The 14,687-nt window shown below is 37.4% G+C and overlaps 1 protein-coding gene across 1 annotated transcript; it reads right to left on the bottom strand.

The window, feature by feature from the left end:
- Positions 1 to 3,608: 3,608 nt before the first annotated feature.
- Positions 3,609 to 4,271, bottom strand: LOC147503991 (uncharacterized). The gene has a single exon (XM_086605036.1). It carries the CDS (start codon positions 4,269 to 4,271, stop codon positions 3,609 to 3,611), a length of 663 nt encoding a protein of 220 aa, XP_086461162.1.
- Positions 4,272 to 14,687: the final 10,416 nt, after the last annotated feature.

Genomic DNA, 14,687 nt, shown 5'->3' with positions numbered 1-14,687 from the left:
ACTTGGTTAGAGGCTTGGAGTAATTATAGGGGGCCACAACAAATTGAACTATGTGATTTTTAACTTTTTTTAAGTTTGCTCACAAAACTATAATTAATTTGGATAATGAGTTGGGGGCTTTGTCTTTATAATAGCAATACATGGGCTTCTTTAGTTTGGTCCATAAGCATTTGGGAGGATTGGGTTGGGGGCCCTTTTCTTGTGGGGGCCTTAAGCAAATGCATACTTTGCTATAGGGTTGAGCCAGCCCTGTGGCCATAGTAATGGTGATAAATAGTGCAAACTTGATTTTGAGTTGTAAGAAAACAGTGAAGGTAGGTTTTTTTTTTGAAGTAGCTAGAGGTTAGGCAGACCTCGACCTGTATTAAAATAAATCATGTTCTCAAGTACAGTTTCCCTTGTGCATCCTCCTTTACAATATCTGATAGTAGTCGGCGACTCGATTTGCAGGAAATACAAAATAGAATCCTCATGTCTACAGGAGGCAGGAAATACAAAATAGAATCCTCATGTTCCTTACTCAACTTAGAGAAGTAGTCGGCGACTCGATTTGCTTCCCTGAACATATGCTTGAAATCTACCCATTCAAACTGATGCTTCAAATAGTCGATAGTAGCCACTATGTTAAGGCAGTACCAAGGCGGCTCCTCTGTACCAGTTATAGCTCCTACTGCACCCCTAGAGTCTAAGCATACATTAATTCGTCTTGCTCCTATCTGAAGTGCTCCCTTCATTCCAGCCTCAACTGCCAACAACTCCTGGGTGATTACCGATCTTTTAGTCGAACTCCCTGTAAAAGCAAGCTTGACGGCACCAAACTCATCTTTGATAACACCGCCAAATCCATTAGCATCTTCTGATACAGACCCATCAGTGTTGACTATTAATTCACCTGGCTGCGCTTAGACCATTTGCACCATATTGGGGCATGTGAAGTGAATTGAACTTGAATTCCGATCTTGTCAAGTAGAACCTTGGCAACCACTATTTCAGGTACTTCTGCCAGCATAGTTTGAAGATATGTCTTCATCTCCTTCTTGATTTTCGCACATACCTGTGCCTCTGAGTGTCTTTTCTGCTAGAATCTCCTCAAATTCCTCTCAATCCAGATGGCATATATAGTGGCAGAGGTTACTACTCTAGTAATTTCAGATTCGAGAGAGGCACTTTGACATATCCTTAGGATGCTATACCACTCAACAGTTGATGCTTTCACCTGCGTGTTTAATCCCAGCCATCCATTCACCCTCGACCAAACATCTTTTGTATATGGGCAATCAAAGAAGAGGTGTTTGGAATGCTCCCTGGAAGCATTGCATAAGCAGCATATCGAGTGGTGAATAATTTTCTTCTTAACCAGTCGATCTTGGGTGGGTAAGCAATTCGCAAATAGCTGCCAACCAGTAAAAGAGTGTTTCGGTATAACCAACTTACCCCAAACCACTCAATGCCATTTAACTCTTGGTCTGAGCTACTTTAGTGACATGTACGCTGATTTGACCGTGAATCTATCTGTAGAAGTCGGTGTCCAGATGACTTGGTCCTGTTGTAGCATATGGTTTATTTCGGTGCCTTCAATCTTCTTTTTCAGAGCACTATCTGGAAGACTAGAGATAGGTGGTTCCATCTACCATCAGAAATGAGATTGCTAACCAAGGTAGTGTGAGGGACCTGTAGTAGTTGAACTGCTTCAGCCCATTTTATGAGAGGAGTGTCATGGCACCAAGGGTCATGCCATACATATGTTTGCTCGCCTCTCGCTATCTGGTGCCGAACAAGTTTCTAAGCAGCTTTGCGATTCTTTAAGACATTCCTCCAAACCCAAGAACAGTCAGCTGGGATTTCCATCGTCCAGAAGTGTTGCTTCCTGACATGATGTTCAACTGTCCATTTGACCCATAAAGAGTCCTCGTAGCTGGCAATCTTGAACACAAGGCCACAGTAGGCAGCCTTATTCCACATGTTGGGGTCCACAATTCCCAATTTTCTCTATTCTTTATCCATTCTAATGAGTGAGTGGCTAGCATGGTGCATCTTCAGTGTCATGTCTGGTCTTTCCCATAGGAATCGATTACAAATCTTAGCAATATCCCTCAAAGTTTTTTTGGGTAAGATAAACGTTCGAGCCCAGTAAACATGAAGAGAGGATAAGATTGATTGAATCAATTGGAGCCTTCCCGCATGAGTGAGAGATTTATTCTTCCAATTAGATATCTTCTTGGTGACCATTTCTGTCAGAGGCAGGCATTCTTTAATACCCATTCTTGCTGCAGTGAGTGGCAATCCTAGATACGTTACAGGGGGTTGTACCAGCTGCACTTCCATAATATCCGCCAATTCCTGTGCTTCATGATTACCCATACTTCCAGCAAGGAGGGTAGTTTTCTGTCTACTTAGCTTCAGACCAGTGCACTTAGCAAAATCATCAATAGTCTTCTTAACTGCCCTCACTGTCATTTCATCCCCTTTACAGAACACCAAGACATCATCGGCAAAACACAGATGTGTAATGTCCAGTTTCTTACATTTAGAGTGGTAAGAAATTTCTTTTGCCATAACACTCCAATTTAGCATTCCACCAAGTACCTCCATGACAAGGACAAATAAGTAAGGTGATATGGGGTCTCCTTGTCTGAGTCCCCTACATCCAGCAAAGTAGCCCTGCGGTGTACCATTAACTATAATAGAATAGTATGGTGAGGAATAGCACATCTTTGTCCACTCAATGAACTTCTCATGGAATCTGAATCTTGCCATTACCTTATCAATAGTCTGTCAACTGAAGTCTGTCAACTGACTGTGTCATATGCTTTGGTAATATCAATCTTGATGGAGCATCTGTTAGTCCCATGTGCTCGATTATAACTTTTGATAAGGCCAGCAGGAGGTTGTCTTGGATCGATCTGCCAGGGATGAATGCTGATTGTTGCATGGAAATGATGTCAGGCATATACGGCTTCATTCTATTAGTGAGTAGCTTGGATACACACTTATAGATGACATTGAAGCAGGCAATAGGTTTGAACTCTTCTACTCTTTAGGGAGTTGCACATTTAGGGATGAGACTGATGTGGGTAGAGTTGACTCCTCTATTAATAGCCTTCAATGCAAACACAGAAGTAACAGCTTTGACAAACTCCTCCTTCACATGCTGCCAGTTTTTTTTGAAGAAAAATGCATTGAAGCCATCAGGCCCTGGGGCCTTGTTATCTTCCATTTCAAACAAAGCTAGCTGTACTTTTGCCTCAGTAAAATCTTGCACCATTAGCTCTGCCTCATATGTAGTGAGCACCCTTGGGAAGTGGAGACCCTCCAGGATTGCACCGTCACATAGAACAGAGTCTGGCTGTCCCAACAAGCCTTTGTAGTAGTCAACAAATGCTTCTGATACTCCCACATGACCTTCCCTTCTAACACCAGTAGGATCTTGAATTGCCTATATAAGATTCCTGCCTTTTCTCTCTTTAAGCATCTTGTGGAAAAATTCAGTGCATTTATCCCCGTACTTCATCCAATCACATTTGGTTCTATGTCGGAGATCCTCCCCTTCCATAATAATAAGCTGACAAAGAGTGGTTTTGGCTTCCTTCTCTCGTATGCATAAAAGACTATCCATAGTATTGCTTTGTTGAGCTTTCTGGATGCTCTAGCTTGAGCTCTTTCCTTGCTGCTTCTATCTGCTTAGTTAATTCCGAGCAGTAAAATTTTGCCCATCCTTTAAGCTTACTCTTCAGCTTCTTCAGTTTTTGGGTTAGGATGTACATGGGAGACCCATACACTACTTCATTCCAGCTTGCCAGAAACATGGCCAAAAAGTCAGGATGTAGAATCCAAAAATTACTGAACCTGAAAGGGAGACTTGTAGAGACATTATTCAAGATAGTAATGATAATAGGTGAGTGGTCAGAAGTGCCTGGTGGCAAGAATTCAGCGAACGAAAAGGAAAAATAAGTGTTCCAAGAGCTATTTACCAAACACCTATCAATTTTAGACCACTTCCTGGCAAAGTTGGTCCAAGTGTAGAAACCCCCGGTAGCTTTGATGTCATACAGTTTGGCTTTAACAAGGCAGTCAAAAAAGGGGCCTGTCTCCCGAGCATGCACCGCCTCTCCTCCAATACGTTCAAAGGAGTACAAAACATTGTTAAAATCCCCAGCAACACACCACTCACCTTGAACTCCAGAATTAATAAAGCAAATATCTCTCCATAACCTCAGTCTGTCAGCACTTGAGTTGCTGGCGTATACCACAGTTAAGAAGAACGATTTCATAGTAGGTAACCGCTCAATCAATAAGTTGATCCGTTTCCATAATTTTCACCAAGGAGATAATGCCCGGATCCCATGATAGCCATACTCGACCACTTGGACTACTGATGTAGTTGTTAACAAAAGCCCATGAAAGGCAACAGATGCTGCTGATAGCCTGAAACTTCTCAATCTTAACTTTAGTTTCCAACATACCAAAGAGGCACAATTTATTCACATTTCTAAAACTATTCATGTATCTAGCTTTATTAGTGTCATTAAGTCCCCACAAATTCCATATAGCAATCTTTGTCATTACTATTGTTTGTGTTTCCCTTTCCTACTCGAGCCCTTGTTCTTTCCCTTTCCATTTTTACTAGAGTTGTCCTTAGCCTGTGACCTTGTTATTACTTGCAGAGGAAGGACATCTGATGTGGCTGCCTACTATGGTTGCTCGTCATTAAAGAGTTCCTTTTCTGGTTCGGAAAGGTCGTCTTCAATGATTCCATCTTCTAGCACTGTTGCTTCATAAACTACTTGCTCATCCCGAAACTGCGATTCTTCAACAAATGTCGGGACCTCACCATGAATGATCATCTCTGTACTCTATACAATATTTTCTGCTGCATTTTGGAGGATGGAAAATCTACCTCCACTAACATCCAATGCAGCTGCCTCTGGGTTAATGAACCCCACAGTGTTGTTAGTCTTAGAGATGGATACAGCTATTACTTCCGCTGTGATTCCCTGCATGCTGGCGTTAGCTCTAGCTAAAGGGATTATTGCTCCCCCATTTGGCCCATCAGTTCCTTAGCTCAGGGTACTTTCAGTAAAGCCCACATAAGGGACTAAAGCCCTACTATCATTACCACCTATCAAGCTCGCCTCCTCAGTAGTAGTAGCCACCAATACTTCTCCCACTGCCCCTGTTCCATATTTTTCTGCCTGCTCCCTCATGGTATCGCCTTCATGAGGACACTCTTGGTCAGTAGTGTCTTCATTTGTTTGTGCCTGGCCGTTCTGTGGTGTGTTTCGTCTTCTCCAAACTCGAGCATTTCTTCCATTACACTTGTCATCTGTGTGCCCAAATCAGTTACATTTTGAACAGGATACTGGCTTCCATGGATATTCAAGTGGGATAACAACCTCTCAATTTCCTGCTTTCACTGTAATGACCTCCTTGTAATCATGATTCACAGGGAATTCAATGCAAAACCGAGCAAATGATAGTCTTTTCCGTTGTGTGGTTGCAGCATCCATAAACATAGGTGTTCCTCCTACTAGACTTGCTAGATATGACAACCCATCAAACGTCCACATTTCCTTAGGAACATCCATCAACTTGACTCATACCGGTGCCGACACCACCTTATTTATGTAATTATCTACTTCCACTGTCCAAGGTTTAACAACAAACACTTTCCCAGCTATAAACACAGGACCTTCTTCTAGTACCATTTGTCGATCTTCGGTGCTAGTGAAGCTCATATAAAACAACTCCTTGTCAGTGGTAATCTCAAATGAACCCTTTAACTTCCCCTTCTACTCCAAAAACTCCTTAACCATTAGGAACGACAGTCTAGAGTCCAGAAAATACCCTACCAAGTATTCATCCCACTGTTGAATACCTTGTTCAATCAGCTCTTAGGGGAATTGTGCTACTCCATTTACAATGATTGGAGTGAAAGATTTAAACGCTACAGTCGCGTCTTGAGCACCATTTCTATTAAACAGTGCACTCCATGAATTTGGTCAGTTTCCAGCTTGTCTATTCAGATTTGACGTCTGCTGGGGGTTGCTAGATGAGGCCATAATGAAGAGGGATGATCAGAGTCTCGAAACTCTTGAATTCCTTCTCTGAACTTGCACTGTTCGCAGTGAAGGATTTTACCAGATAAGGAATGAAGCTGAAATTTGGTTTGGATAAGCGAGGGAAAACTCTGTGTTTTAACTAAAACAGGAAAGGAGAGATGTATCGGATCACATTAGCAACTTAAGTTATGTTGCTACCAATCGCCCTAGGAAAGGACCCCATTGTCATTCTTATTTATTTATGTCAATAATGAAGGTAGGTTTAAATAGGCCTTTAATAGCCTCCACATCTTCCTTCTCCAGTGCGCGTGATGGTATTTCATCATTTCATTATCCCTGCACCGAATCTACAAAGAGAGACTCCACCAATATCATTTCATTATGTGGAAACCACTCATATCAGGAAAAATTCTTGCGCACAAGACTACGACACAAGGGTATTGGTCACCCACAAAAAGATGCGAAAGAATTCTAAATGTGCATCAGTTGCCAAAGGCAGGGAATACACCGACTAGCTTCCAGCATCAGAGCTCCATTCGGTGCTTAGTCCCTGACCTTTTGCAATGTGGGGACTTGATTAACATAGTTGGCCCTTACTATTAGCACCAAGAGGGTGTGAAGTTCCTGTTAGCAACAACATGTCACTTGACCAAGTGCGTCGAAGCAATCACACTTGCAACAATCAAAACCACATATGTCACGAGATTCATTTGGAAAGACATCGTGTGTAGTTTTGGAATCCCAACAATACTTGCAACTAATAATGATAGCCAATTCAATTCATCTGAATGCGAAAGCTTTTGTGCTATATATCTTAGTCTTCATATACAACATAATTGCTCTGCTCCTTACCACTTGCAAGCAAATGGGCAAGTTGAGGCTAAAAACAAAACAAACATGGCTAACATAAAAAAGAAGTTAGATGGAGCAAAGGGAAACTGGGTATAAGAGAACTACCAACGTTTCTCTGGGCATACAGAACAATGCCTAAAAAATTAGTCGCCTTTTCTCCCTTCATCTTAGTGATAGAAGTAGAAAGATTGGATAGATAGTGCACTGCCATGCAAACAAAAGACTCCTAAATTCAATTATACTCTAATCAACTACCTTACTCTCAAACAATCGTGTAGTATGTGAGTATGTGAGTAAAGGTTAAACAAGATAGGTAGGATTTCTTAATATATATGAAGTTGGAGTTATACTACTAAGCAAATGAATTTAACTTCTAGGAGAATGATAAGGTAATGGAGAGAGGAACTCCATCACCCGAGATTTTTTCTCTACAACTTAATTAACTAGTTAATTCTTGCAAAAAGAAATAAGTTTTACCTGATTTCTTTAAAATTTAAGTAAAACAAAAACCTTGAATTGGTTTCTAATCCCTTATAGACCAATAGACCAATGTCTATCTCTATATGATTGGAATAAAGGCATGTAAAAAACTTCAACACTTCTATCTCTCCATGGTATTGAGATTCTTTTAGTCCTACCTCCTACCTTCTATTTCAATATTGATATAGGTTAGTACCATAATAAATCATGCAAGAACAAACTATAAAAGTTATAGAGAAGTCCTCACGGGGGCTTCATTTCACTCCCCATTAAGGAGGGATCAACCCATAATCATTGGACTAAAAAGAGTTATGGAATTGAAAGACATAATATAATTAAATGACTAATAATTAAATGATAATAAAGTAAAATAAGATGGCGCATCAAAGAAATATTAACTAAGTAGAGAATTGGTAATTTGGTACTTTAAAAAAGAGTACAAAAAAAAATAATAAAAAAATCAACACCCCTATTTTTTTTAGAAAGTACAGGGGGAGAAATACAAGTATGGAAACAATGCCAAATACATTCCTTTTGGGCTTAAAAAACTCTTCAGTCTTAAGTTCTAGAGAGTTCCAAATGAGAGAAATCCTAATTAAGGTATGATGCCCCTAAAATGGGTTTTGTGAGCCCACGTTGGTGGTGTTCAAACCTGATAAGGAATTCAACAAGAAGTTTTTAGTCAATCATTGCAATGTAATGTGTCGTTGCGTGTTGGACTTTTATACTGTGGGCGGCCAGGCAAGATGGATAGAGACATTATTCATTTATTTTACCTTCAACTCACTAAGATTCGATAAGTTTGGCATCGTTTTCTGGTGACAAATCTACAAGCCTAAATATATCGATAATATCAATAATATATCATAAATATATCTCCGACATATCACAACACTCTATACCATGCCCAAATCTAAATTATCTAGTGACGATTACAATAGTTTGTTGCTCTAACACATACAATAGTACAACACAATATTTTTACTTCTCCTTGGCCTCTTGAAATAAAATGAAAATTTACTCTTGGAACTATAGAGGGAGTGGTAAGCCCCCAACAATTAATTATTTGCTCTCTCAGCATACCAAACTTAAATTTGACATTTGCTTCGTCATGGAGACGAAAGTTTCTTTGCATGATAGTCGTATTAGAATAAATAAACTTCCTTTTGATTGTAATTGCATTGTTCCATCTATTGGTTTGAAAGGGGGTTTATGGTTACTATGGAATTCTCAGACTCAATTAGATATCTTATTTTCTCACAAAATATAATACATGCAAAAATCTCTCACAAACATCAATCCAAACCTCTTTTTATCTCTTTTATTTACGCTCTACCTCAGCCCAAAAATTGACAACTCTTTTAGAATCACTTATAAGAGCCCAAAACTGTAGTTTTAACCCTTTAATAATACTACTTTTAGACCAATTATGTGAGTAATAAATAAGAGTTAATGCTAATTACGTGTTTTTATGTATTTCAGGCATGGAACTCAATTATGTGTAGAAATGTGCCACTTTGGCGATATAAAGAAGCAAAGGGTTGGTTGCTAAGAAGTTATATGATAAAGGCCAAGATTCAAGGAGACAAAGCCTTTTTATAAGCCCGGTCAAAAGTTGAAAAGTCAACACAGGCATAAACAGTGCACAAGTCAGCATAACTTCCGAAGACCATATCTTTGGACTCAGGCCTCGGATTTGGGCCTACCTTACGTCAAAACGACCGTCTCGGAAAGAGCTTTCCAATGGTTCAAGCCTTGATCCAATCAGAAGAGCAAAAGTAGACGAAAAGTCTGCTAAAGTCAAAGCCAACTGAAATGGGCTCTGTGGACTGAAGAAATTGGGCTTTGGGCTCGATTTTCCGGCCCAAAACATGGCTCCTCAGCCCATGCACGAAATTGTGGATCTGGTCTCTTGCTTTAGATAAAACAAGACTTAGCTCTTAAGAAAGAGATAGTTAGATAGCTTAGAATAGAAAGTAGCCATTAGAATAGCTTGTAGATCTAGTTTTTGAATTTCAATTAGTAATTAATTAGTTTCATTCCTTGTTTTAGATTAATTATTTGAATCATTGTTCTTCATTCATTAGATAAATAAAATAGTAGTTCTTGTTAATTTCGATTTTGTCATTTAAATTTGTTTAGATCCAATTTCAATTATTGTTTGTTATTCATTTCCTAGTTATTAATTTGGATTTCAATTCTTGAGTAATTAAATTAGTAAAGTTCAAATCTTTATATTATGTCTAGTTTTAATTCAATTGGAAATGATAGTTTGATGAATCAAGGCTAAACCTCCATTAGAGGGGTTTGATGAAGCCTTGATGAAAACTTGATTGTGTAGTATAAAATCGTTGTAAGAATCTATTCCACTCTAGAAGGTCGTTGATTCGCCATGAGAATAGGTGGACGACCGCACATGCTAGTTATGAATTGGTAGAAATGCCATGTATAATTAGGGATTAGAACGACCAATTCTTACCGTAAGAACGTAAGAATTGGTTTACAACAAATCTATGCTAGTTTATTAAGTTGGTAATCAAGGTGGAATCAAATTCCCCTAATTCTTTATCTAGATTCAACTCTTAGCATTCCGTCATTCCGTTATTTGTATCTTGTTATTTGAATTCACATCGTAGTATAAATTCCCTTCGTAAATCTCTCATTGACCTTGGATAGACCATCAATTATAGAAAACTTGAATGCTAAAGGACTTAGAGTGGAATGAATCTTCTATTCCAACTCTACGTCAATAGATTTGAGGGTAGAAAACAAATATCTTTGATAAGTCTAGTATAAGAACAGTTTATAGTTTTACTTTCGTTTAGAGTTCATCGCTTTATTCATTAATAAAACTATTTTTTTTACGAATATCAATCACCTACAATAACAAAGTCTTAATTTATCAAATGATTGGTGCATTATTGGAGATTTTAACAACATTGTGTCAACCTGGGAAAATTTGGAAAACCATTCAAACACACATCCTCATCAACAACTCTGCATCAGTTTCTTAACATTGCCAATCTCACAGACATAGGTTTCAATGGTATCACATACACATGGACCAACTACCAACATCTTCATAATTTAACAAAAGAAAGGCTTGATATATAAGTCTTACCTAAATACCGAAGCTTTAGCCTCTTTCCCTAATACAACCCTTTTTACTTTAACCATCATACACTCTGACCACAATCTCATTTATCTTGACACTGACCTAGCTCACACTAAAACACCTAGATCCTTTTATTTTCAATCGGCATGGACTATTGATTCTTCATACACATAATTAATTGAACATAATTGGGAACAACACAATAACAACTATGCCACCTCGTTTCAAAACAACCTATGTGTTATGCAAAAACTTTTAACTAAATGGAACAAAGTTCACTTTTTAAAATTAGACTTTGAGATTCAACATCTTCTAAATATGCTAGCTCAAGTTCAATTATCCAAACCTAATTACAATATTATTGCTTTAGAACAAGATATTAAAACTAAAATCGACAACTTGGAATTAAGACATGAATCTTTCTGGCGAGATAAATCTCGATATCTCAAACTCACTCTAGGAGACAACAATACAAAATTCTTTCATAAACAAGTTTTATCCCAAAGATGTTCAAATAGAATCTTAACCTTAAAAGATAATGAAAATAATTGGTATTGTGCATTTTTTTTGAAAATTTATTTTCTACATCTAATCCTAATATTCCTAACAATATTTCCTATATTGATAACATTATTACTAATGTTTATTATTTTGGTGAGGGATGTCGAACACGCTCAGAACAAGTGGAAAATATATCAAGTTGAAGACACATAGTTGGGGAGGAGAGAAGGGTTTTTTTTTTTTTTGGGGTTTTGTTTATACTACTTTGAACAATGAGTGACACTACCTCTTTTTGTGTGTGAGATGGTATATGGATGATGTAGATAGATGATGGTCGTTGAACAAAATAGAAGCGTATCAAAACCTAATTATCCCTCAATAAGTAAAGGATGAGTAGGGTATCGTTCCACTTTTAAGTGTATGTTTATATGAAGGACAGGACTGGAAAGGGGGTTTGAAGGATTAAAAACTATGATTATAGATATTATAGATTCTAATGCTAAACTAAACTAAACTATTGAGAATTTATAAGAAAGGGAATTCAAGAGATTAGAATCCACCAATACTTTTGATTTAATGACCTTTTGCTTCATGGTTGTTCTCACAAGTAGACTACAATTAGGCAATCGAGCGAGTGCCGATGCCCTCTTTGACGAAACATCATTAACGAATAATTCTATTTAAGGCTGTTCCTATGTTCATGTTACTAGTATCTTCTTTCCTTTTATGTGAGCTTGGGCAGCTATTTAATGAATCACCATCTGATAAAACATAAAAATGATAATTAGTTTACCTACGAAATGAACGATAAAACTCAAAACGTAAGTAAACTAAAACTTTATTATGTGCCTATATTTATCAAAGATTTCTACTCTTAATCCTATTGAGATATAGTGGAGTAGAAAGTTCGTTCCACTCCTAGTCCTTCCGCATGGTAATGTTCTCTACGTATAAGTAATCTTACTCAAGTCTAATGAGAGATTTACGAAATGATAACTAGACTACGATGCAACTACCCACAAGATGCAACTAGTCGACTATTTAAACAACTATGGGAATACTACGTTGATTCTATGATAAGGAGTTAGAGGGGAATTGATTCCACCTTAGCTCAACTTAATCCACTAACGACGAATCATCGTAATCCGAATTGAACTGCTTCGCAGAACAATCTGGTTTTTCCTAATCCCTAATTACACATGGCATTTATACCAATTCATAACTAGCATGTGAACGATTACACCCATTCTCATGGTGAACTAATCATTTCTAGAGTGGAAAGGAAATTACGACAATTCAATATTAACACGAATCAAGCTTTCATCAAGGCTTCTCAACCCCCTCTAATAGAGGTTTAGCCGAGAATCATCACGCTATCATTCCCAATGGAATTCAAACAAGACATGATATAAAGATTTGAACTTTACTTGTTTAAACTCAATTCAAAACTACTCATGAAATAATTGAATTAAACTAATAATGACAAGTAATTGAATCTAAGAATTGAAACTAAACAATTAATGGAAATGAAACTAGATTATCAAGAACACGATTTTATTAATCTAATGAATAATAAAACAATGATTCAAATACTAAATTAATAATCTACTTGTTTTAAAGTAATTAATTAAACATGAAACTAGATCTAAAACCAGATATGAAAAATTAATTAATTGACAAATTGAAATTCTAAAACTAATTAATGGATGCTAACTAATCTAGGTCTAACTATCTACCATTAACAAAGAGTCAAGCTCTTGTTTTTATACTTTCAGATCCAAAAATCGTGCATGGGCTTGGAGCCATGTTTTGGGCCAGAGAATCAGGCCCAAAACCCAATTCTTTCAGTCCAAAAAGGTCTCTTCAGCTGCAGTTGGCTTCAACAGACTTTTCGTCTACTTATGCTCCTCTGATTGGGTCAAGGCTTAAACCATTGGAAAGCTCTTTTCGAGCCGGTTGTTTTGACATAAGGTAGGCCCAATTCTGAGGTCTGAGTCCAAAGATACGGCCTTCGGAAGTTCTGCTGACTTTGTGTGTTGTTTCTGCCCGCGTCGACTTTTCAGCTTTTGACCGGGCTTTACAAAGGCTTTGTCTTCTTGAATCTTGGCCTTTAATCACGGAACTCCTTAGGAACCGACCTTTGCTCCTTTATCTCGCTAAAGTGGCACATTTCTGCACATCATGGACTTTGAAGCCTGAAATGCATAAAAACACGTAATCAGTATTAACTCTTAATTATTACTCACATAATTGGTCTAAAAGTATGATGGTTAAGGGGTTAAAACTACAATTTTGGGCTCTTATCAAACCACCCCCAAACAGCATTTTGCTTGTCCTCAAACAAAGATGAGAAATTAGAATAAGTGACCAAAAATGGAGTTCTATCTATTCTCGTTTCGCCGAGTGCGATTGCATTGACCATATGCAACAAGGCCTTAAACCACTAGGAATTCCCTAGTAGACGAGTTATAGCCTCGTGAGAGTTTTCCAGTGAAAGTACTCACAAACTTCATCTATACTACAACGACTAAGAAATAAAACTATTGTTTTCTTATTCATGTTCTAAATTAACTATACCTCTCACTAGCAATGCATATAGAGTAATCAAGTTGAAACCTAAGCTAATATATGAATAATAATCAATCATCTACAATAAACATATATACAATGAGTAATACTATGAAATGCCTAGCGGGTTAAGTTTACGAAACTTCGAATAAGCGTCCTTAAGTAGGTTCTCACAATAATAGTCAAGATCAACACTCGATTTTTCCACTCAAGTTTATTTACTCCGGTGTGCGGTGGGCACACTTTACCTTACAATCTCAATGACAACAAGGAAGCGGAGTCGATCAAACACATCTGCCACTTACTATCTCACTAACCTATTTCTAATTGAGCTAGAGGTCTTTATTAGGTGTTGTTTGGGGGATTAGGAGATGGTTTAAGAAGGAAGGAAATGGATATTCAAAAAGGACAAGTCCGATAATAGAGTCTTCATATTATGTAACTAGAGAAAACCTTGTTATTTACTTTTGCTTCTACACTTTGTTTCCATCCTTAGCCATATATTGTTTTTCTTTTTCTTTGGCCTTTTGACTCCTTTTATTCTATTTTTTTGGAGTTTTTATTTTATTTCTATTTTTATTTTTCTTTTCTTTGGATGGAACTTCTTTTCTTTATTTTCTAAAGCAACTAACTAATTTTTGTTTACACAAGTTTTTCTCTTCTTCTTTCTTCCTCATTCTATTCTCAGACTTATTCTAGATTGGGTAGGTTGATTTTTTTATTTTTTTAGTTTTTATTTTGTTTTGTTTTTGTAACAGGGTAAAGGATTTGTGGTTTATGAAAGGCTAAAGAAAGGCTCAGAGGGGTGACTAGCGGAAAATAATTCATAGGTTTGAATTTCTGTCTATATCGATCCAAAGAGGGCCTAAATTCTCGCTTAGGATATGGTTTAGTGATCAAGCAAGTGGACGTGTGATATCTCTATCCGGATTTTACTTCTCCCTTGTGTCATTTCTCAAATGTTTATTTCATATAAGGCTTTTAGGCTATATTCTCACAAGATTTGTAGTAGATAAGTACTCTAGCCTAGAGTTCAGAAACTTACTGCCAAACAATCATAGATACTCATGTAATATATTTATAGATAGATGTAAAGATTATTACCTACATAT

This window comes from Coptis chinensis, chromosome 4, assembly GCF_015680905.1.
Source record: "Coptis chinensis isolate HL-2020 chromosome 4, ASM1568090v1, whole genome shotgun sequence".
Lineage (NCBI taxonomy): Eukaryota > Viridiplantae > Streptophyta > Magnoliopsida > Ranunculales > Ranunculaceae > Coptis > Coptis chinensis.
This window is presented reverse-complemented; position numbering and strand designations above follow the sequence as displayed.

Coding starts and splice junctions, on each gene's coding strand:
- LOC147503991 (XM_086605036.1), bottom strand. CDS start 4,271: ATGAAATCGTTCTTCTTAACTGTGGTATACGCCAGCAACTCAAGTGCT.